At 55.5% G+C, this 7,287-nt stretch overlaps 1 protein-coding gene across 1 annotated transcript; it reads right to left on the reverse strand.

Moving 5' to 3' along the window:
- Nucleotides 1-305: 305 nt before the first annotated feature.
- Nucleotides 306-6,372, reverse strand: RFLNB (refilin B). Its single transcript, XM_060646891.3, has 3 exons — nucleotides 6,015-6,372; nucleotides 3,138-3,247; nucleotides 306-1,294 (listed from the first exon to the last, which is right to left on the reverse strand). Exons 1-3 carry the CDS (start codon nucleotides 6,228-6,230, stop codon nucleotides 964-966), a joined length of 657 nt encoding a protein of 218 aa, XP_060502874.1. The 5' UTR covers nucleotides 6,231-6,372; the 3' UTR covers nucleotides 306-963.
- Nucleotides 6,373-7,287: the final 915 nt, after the last annotated feature.

Below are 7,287 nucleotides of genomic sequence, written 5' to 3' on the forward strand. Positions count from 1 at the left end.
AAAACTCCCTCGTGGAATCCCCAAAAGTAGTTTCCCTAAGCATTCTTTAAAAATGCTGTTTCTCTCAAAAGGGCCCTCTGCTATGTTTTGCCTTATGAAAAAATAGGAAAGTATTTGGAAACCCCAAAATATATATCAGGAGAGTTACACAAGCCTGTGGACACATTACCAGATGCCAAGGGTTCAAGGCACTTTGCCAGAGCCCAAGCTTGGAACTAATGGGTGGAAGGAATAAGAACAAAGCCGTTGCTCTCAAATTGGCCAGTTTGACCTGACTCTCCTGAAGAGGTGAGAACAGGGTGAAACTTTTTCTTTCTTTCTTTCTTTCTTTCTTTCTTTCTTTCTTTCTTTCTTTCTTTCTTTCTTTCTTTCAAGGCAACTTATATTGTGGTTTGGGGTTTTTTGATATCATGAAAAAGATTTCGAGAATTCCGAGAGTTTTGGTGAACAGGAAATACAAATGGAAACGGAAAAAAAATATGGCATGAAGCTCGGCTCTCCACAGATTGAACCCATATGGATGTCACAGCTCACTGAATTAGCACCGCTTTCAGGGAAGACACCTCAGGCTGAAATGTCTCCAAACTCACTTTTTCCGTCCCAGAGACTTTCTCCACGGTCTTCCTCAGGCCAGCTGACCAATAGAAGAAGAGCTCGCTCCTCCCTCCCTATTTCAAACTGGGGCCGTTTTCCTTTTGCTTCAGTTGGCTTCCTGTTTTCTCATCAGATTGAGACTTTGGGGAAACCGGGCAGCAGCAAACTAACAATATACTCCTTTTGAAAACAATTTGACCATTTGTAAAAACCAAATTCTCTCAATGGTTCTAATACGAGGCCGTGACATTTTTTTCCTTCCCCGGGCTGGGCTTAGAGGTATCTCTAGGTCAGACTCCTCTGGGGCACGAGCCACGAGCCACACTCGAGGGCAACGGAGGAGCTGGTCCAACCCCACCCAGGCTTGAGTCAGCACTCGTCCGAGAGGCAATCACTACCCGGGAGCTCTGTGGCTTCGAGCTCCACGCTGGACAGGAATCTCCTCAGTGTCTTGCGGCAGTTGTAATCCAGAGTGGTGGTGTAGACGGTCTTGGGGTACTTGGGGTAGACGATGGTGGTGCTGAGGAAGCGGGTGGGCTTGTGGCGGGGTTCGAAGCGCACCTCGGCCTTATAGTTGCGCCACGTGCAGTTGGGGATGCAGGTGACTGTCTGGCTGCAGGAGGTCACTGCCAGGCCCAGGGGCAGGTGGACATCGTCAATGAAGTGCCTCTCTGAGTCGTACTTGACCGAGGAAGTGTACCTGGGAGGGAGATATAAGGCAGCACGAAGCCGTTCCCCTTGAGCTTGGGGCTCAGGGGTCCCTACCGTGACCTTGATCCTCTCGTGTGGTGCAAACCTTGAGATGTGGCTACTCTGGTCAGAAGCAGCAAGGAGCTGAAGCACTTACTGCGTGGTACAGTTCTAAGCACTTCACTTCCAGGATCTAATTTAACTGAACCAACTACCCTGGGAGAGAAAACGGAGGTGCAGAGGTCAAGGTCACAGTGGGAGTGAGTAGTGAGTGGGGCCGGGGTTTACATGCAGGGGTGCAAGATCCCAAAGTTTACCCTGCACGCACTATTTCCCTTTGCGGGCCGCAGCCCCTGGAGTCCAAGAGTTTTGGTGAATTTAAGCTAGGAGAGCTTGGTCACCTTACTTCCCCAAGCCTTGGTTCCTCTTTCTGCAAAAGGTGCCCAATAAGAACGGAGCAGAGTATTAACACGCAGCAAGTGCTGTTGGTGGTATAACGAGGTGGATTCTACCTTTACTAGGGGTGAACGGTTTGTATTCTCTGTCCCCTGAAGTCACCATCAGCGTGCTTGCTTGCTTTATTCCTTCCTTCCTTTCTTTTTTTTTAATGTAAGCTTTATGCCCAACGTGGGGCTTGAACTCACAACCCTGAGATCAAGAGTCACACGCTCTACGCTCTACCGACTGAGCCAGCCAGGCACGCCCACCATCAGTTCTTTAATGAGAGGAGGACAGAACCCAGGAATCCTGAATGCTGGTTCTGAAAGTTCAGTGATACCAAGTACTAGTACTTGGTCCAAACTTGGCCTTCGGTTTGGAGACCCCCTCAAACCAGAGACTCCGATATCTGACCTTATCAATCAAAGCCAATTACAGTCTTGATTTCTATAAAATAAATTACCATCCATATTCTACTTTTTTTTTTTTTTAAGTCCTTCTTTGGTAACTTGGAACCTACCTTTTTTTCTTTTCTTTTCTTTTTTTTCTTAAATGTAAGCAAAGCATTAGTTCATTTTACTGAGTAATTATGGCAGCTTCATAGATCTTGAAATAAGAATGAGCATCACACAGCATTACCCACACCAGTGCCCCCTACCCACCGGTCAGGGGGTAAGAATTAGCATTCTTTTCAATGGAGAGGATGAAAACACGTATTCTCCATTAGGCAAGTAGGTTCGAGGCTGGTGGAAGCTAATGTCATGAAGTCATGTCCTCATTTTGTTCAAAATACAAGCTCCCCAGGAATAAAGGACTGAACCGCTCACCTCCAAACTGGTGAGCCGCCTTTGTTCCCCATAAAAGGGCCCTTTGTATTAAGGGAACTGAGACTCCAGCAAAAAACCCACCAGCTACCAAAAGTAAAATTCCTTTCTCTGAAAAGACAGATCTTTAACAGAGGCTCTCAGTGAATCTCTGCCCCCAGGTAATCCTGGATGAGATAAATTCCCAAAGGAAGAATGGTACTTTCAGGTTGCAAGTGAAATTGTAATTGGAGACAAGGTTATTGCACCTTGAGGCAGGGGTGGGGAATGGGGGTGGGGGGAGCAGCTTCTGAAAGAAGAATTATTTTATTACAAAATTGTAAATATCTGATGGTCATGATACACAAAATGCAAAAAGCAAGGGGCGGACTTTATGTATAACACGATCTTGTTCTTATTTTAAGAGCTGTGTCTATGTATTTAATTGGTGAGAATACACAAAGAAATCCGAAATGGTACCCAATAAACTATGAAAAGTCTTTGGCACGCTTTTGTGGTTAACTCATTTTTTTTAAAATAACAAGCATTACTTTCTGGACCAAAACATGAAAAGTGACAAAATCCAATCAGACCAGGGCCTGCTATATTTACCTTACTTCTGTCGGTGGTAAGGGGTCAAACTCCACTCCTTCGCCAAAGGACAGGGGGCAGAGCCTTGGCGAGCAGGCGAAGGCCAGGGGGCTGGGGAGAGGTGCTGGATTCTGTGAGGATGGAGAAGGCAGTTAGACCACAGGCCGGTCTGACGCGTCCCCCACAGAGGTCCTGGCTCTGAGCTTCCTGCTGATGGACCCGACTGTGATCTGTGTCCTCCTCCTGGCAACGATGCCGGAGAAGGGCTGCCCCACAGCACGGGAAGAGCTCTGCATGGGGAGCCAGGAGATCTGGGTCACATCCCATGCCCTGTCACTTTATCTGCACACCAAGGGGATGCCCCTTTCCATCACTGAGGTTTTGTGAAAGGCTGAGGAGCTCAGTGTCACAACCTTGGTCAGACCCTGGGGCTGCTGCGTCATCGCACGGCAAGGCGATGAGAAAACCTCGATGAACGGGGGCCTCGCTAACCAGAACCCTCAATTACGTGTCCCCCAACGCTGTCATTGTCTCAGCAATACTTCAGAAAAGGCCAAAACAAAACTAAACTAAACTCTACCAGGAATTTTTTCACACTGGAAGATTCCAACTTCCCCGCCGCCTTCTCTGCCTCTGGGACTGCGAGATTTACACCCAATGAAGATGCAGAGATCCATAAACTCACTGGTAAGATGAACACCCCAAAGGTCTCGACCCCATCTTCCACCATTCAGAAACCAGAGCACGGCATTCCTGGAGGTTAACGGGCTTCTAGCCTGCACCAAGCCCCGAACTTTGATTCATCAAGTAGCCTGAGTAAGGGGGACAGTCCCATCCTAGACACGGGGGCTAGTTTTCACCCGATTTGACTGGAATTGGGCTTCTGTGTCAAGTGTTCACGGGAAGCAGCCTTTTGGAGTCCCGGGTTTACAAGCGATCTGTCATTTTCTCTGCCTAATTTGAGAGTAGGAGCCACACTCCGGCCAGGATGTGGAGGTGGCGGCCCGGCCCCCACATCTTCCAGGATAGAGAAGGAAGCAGACATTTTTAGAAGGTAGGCTCTAAGACTGTTATCATGTTACCCAGGCAGAGTGTCAAGTGAGGGTGTAGGGTAGAAACACCAAAGTCAAAGGGGACCATGGCAGGTGAGGGAGGGGCAAAGGGTCCAGCTCCTGAACTCGGGTGGAGAGCTTAAGAAGCCTTGGCTGGGGGAGGGGCTGTGGTTGGGAACTAAGGTCCGTGGGCGGGGGGAGGAGGGGCAGGGGAAGGTGTGGGCACTGGCTGCTGCAGAGCTGCGGAAACAGCCCCCAAGTGGTGGCAGGGAGGCCTACTCTGTCCCCAGCTCTCCTCAACCCAGGGAGCGCCTTCAGGCAGTGCTGAGGGCCGCAGGATGCAGGATGACGGGGAGTGGAGGTGTTCAACTCTTAACACTCACACTGCAGCCAGGAATCCACACAAGCACTCAGTTCTCTTGCCCCTGCCTTGCCTTCTCAGCTGCCTCACCCTGCCCACTCAACAGACACTCCCTGAGCACACCCCTTGGCCCAGGTCCAGGCTGGGGACGGTGCACACAGCAGGAGTTCCAACAGACGCTTGAACAAGGTACCGCCAGGGAACGGGGACCACGCCACTGATTTGGCCTGGCTCAGGGAAGCATCAAGGAAGGCTTCCCAGAGGAGGTGACAAGTTGAGCTTGAAGGGCCAGCAGAGCTCTGATAGGTCAAAAAGGCAGCTGGGTGTTGGGGGAGGTTGGAGGGGATGGGCTCGAAGGAAAAAACATGCCAGGTAGAGGGAGCAGCATCGGAGGCACCAATGCATGTATCTGCCTAAGGTCAGGGGTGTGCCAGACAGCAAGGGTTCTGAAGGCCAAGTTGAAGCAAGTGCTGCCTTCCAACGGAAATGAGAGATTACACGGAGGTCTCTGAGACAGGGTCAGTGGGGCAAGAATTCCACGCCCATGAAAGTGCATAGGTCTTTAAGGAACAGCAGGAGCCACTGACAACTCCACCCCCCCCCCCCCCACCCGGGAGAGGCTGTAAATACCCATCCCCAAGGGGAAGGGAGGGGGGCTGAGAGCCCCACTTTGGGCCTTGGCTCTAGGCAGGATGTGGCTTCCCATGAGCTCTAGGGAAAGGCAATAAACACCACCTGAGTGATTCCTGAGGCAAAAAAGTCTAGGTGTTTTTTCTTTAAATACAAATTTTGAAATAAAAGAAAAGAACTCCTTTTTGAAAGTTTCCTCCCACCCATCTAGAGTCAGACAGGGGTTAGGTGACAGGACAAGGTGGGGGAGGGGACACCAGGAGGCCAGAAGCTCATGGGGTAACTTTTCTCAAAGGCTGTCTTCCACGCCACTGACATGGTCCCCAAAGGCTGCCCGCCCCCTTGCTCCCTGAATCAGGGAGCTGAAGCACACCCTTCTCCCCCAAGACCAGCCAGGAGGAGCCAGGCCCTCGGGAGGCGCCCCCCACCCCACCCCGGTAGGGGCAAAGCCGGGTGGGGGCGGGGGGCGGAGGTGCCAGGCCCGCAGTACGGAGGAGGCTGGGGTTCCTTCTCCGTGTCCCGGGCCCCTCTCCGGCCGGACCCGGGCGGGAATGTGGCCGAGTTGTAGACTCGCAGTCCCGGGGGCCGCCACCCCGAAAAGAGGAGGCGGCGGCGCGCCTCTCCCGGGGCTCCCGCGCCTCCCAGGCGATGACAATTTTCCAGCCACCGGCTCCAGCTGGCCAGGCTCTCGCCGCGCTCCCGCCCCGAGCTCCCGGCGATGGCCACGCCGTCCCGACGGGCGGGTGGCGGCGCCGACAGCGCGCCCCGAGCGGGCCGGCGGGGCTGGCCGATGGCCCCTCGGGAACCGGCTGCGGGTGGGATGGGGAGGGAAGGGGCCGGAGCGGAGCCACTCACCGGGGCTGCTGGGGTCGCCACCGCGTCGGGCTCCAGCGTCCCGGGTGCCGGCGCGCGCTCCCCGCCGCTGCCACCGCCCCCGGCCGCCGCGAGCCCCCAGTGGCTGGGGCTGGGGCTGGGGGGCAGCCCCGAGTCCGGACTGTCCAGGACGCCGTCGCCCTTCTTCTTCGTGTCCACGAGCTCGGGCACATCCTGCAGGCTCAGCCGGCCCACCATGGCTGTGAGCGCGCCGGGGTCGGGGGCCGGGGGCCGCGGGCGAGCGAGGGGCGCGAGGAGCTCACACGCGGGCCGGGGCCGCTGCCCGCCCGGCCGCCCTCCCTGCCGGCTGCCCGTGCGCCGTCCGGGTCTCGCCGGCAGCCGCGATCCGGGCCCCGCCCTCCGCCCCGCCCCGCCCGGCGCGCGGGGCCCGACCCGCACTGGCCCAGCTGCGAGCCTCGGCGCCAGGGGCCGCTGCGCTCCCGCCTTGCGTCGCCCGCGCGGCGCTCCGCACCGCAGCCCGGCCCGCCCGCAGCTGCAGATCCGGGCGTGCCGGCAGCGCCGGGCGGGCCTCGCAGCGGGAGGAAAGGCGCCCCGGCCCCGACCGGCTCCGCGCCCCGCTACAGGTGCTGGAGCCTGCTCGCCCCAGGCTCCCGATGGCGCCTTGTTCCCTGGCCTTGGTCCCGCAGAGCCCGGCAGGCGCTAGTCCTGGCGGTCGGGGGAGCCAGAGTTGAGTCCCGGCCTGTAGAGAGGCCTGGGGAGCCGGCCGAACCCAGCGAGCAAACAACTGGAAATTATTAATAGTTAATGCTCTTCGTATGGCTCCAGCCGCCTCTTGGCTCAGCAGGGCGGGCTCTCAGTGTGTCTCTGGCTCTCATTTCTGCCCCGGAGGGAAAGAGGACCTACTCCGAGTATCCTCAGGAGATTCGGGGGTGGGGAGACACCACCCCCTGGCCTGGCTGCTCTGCTGAACAGGCTGTGACCACACCAGACAGGGAAATTCTGCAGTGGGCGCGAACCGGAACCTTGAAGGACTTGGACAAGCTCAGCAGGCTGCCCACGGGCTGTCCGGGGGGCCGGGGGCTCTCCGGTGGGGGCCACAGCTTCTCATGCAGGGAAGTTCCTTTCTAAAAACCAGATTGGGGGATTGCTCCCTCCTTTGGCTTGACAGAGAGGCCCTGAGTGCGAACTCGTTTCAATAGCTGTCAGCTGTAGCTATTCTCAAATCTAGTGCTTTCGCTCACAGAGACCTCCGTGATTATCAGTTACGTATTGGAAGCTCGCACCCCCACCAGTC

The sequence above is a fragment of the Panthera onca genome, chromosome E1 (assembly GCF_046562875.1).
Source record: "Panthera onca isolate mPanOnc1 chromosome E1, mPanOnc1 haplotype 2, whole genome shotgun sequence".
NCBI lineage: Eukaryota > Metazoa > Chordata > Mammalia > Carnivora > Felidae > Panthera > Panthera onca.

Bases quoted from the DNA above. Each gene is read 5' to 3' on its own strand.
- RFLNB (XM_060646891.3), bottom strand. From the start codon at position 6,230: ATGGTGGGCCGGCTGAGCCTGCAGGATGTGCCCGAGCTCGTGGACACG. The intron at 3,248-6,014 runs GTGAGTGGCTCC...CCATCCTCACAG, and splicing joins TGGCGACCCCAGCAGCCCCG to AATCCAGCACCTCTCCCCAG. The intron at 1,295-3,137 runs GTAAATATAGCA...TCTCCCTCCCAG, and splicing joins TTACCACCGACAGAAGTAAG to GTACACTTCCTCGGTCAAGT.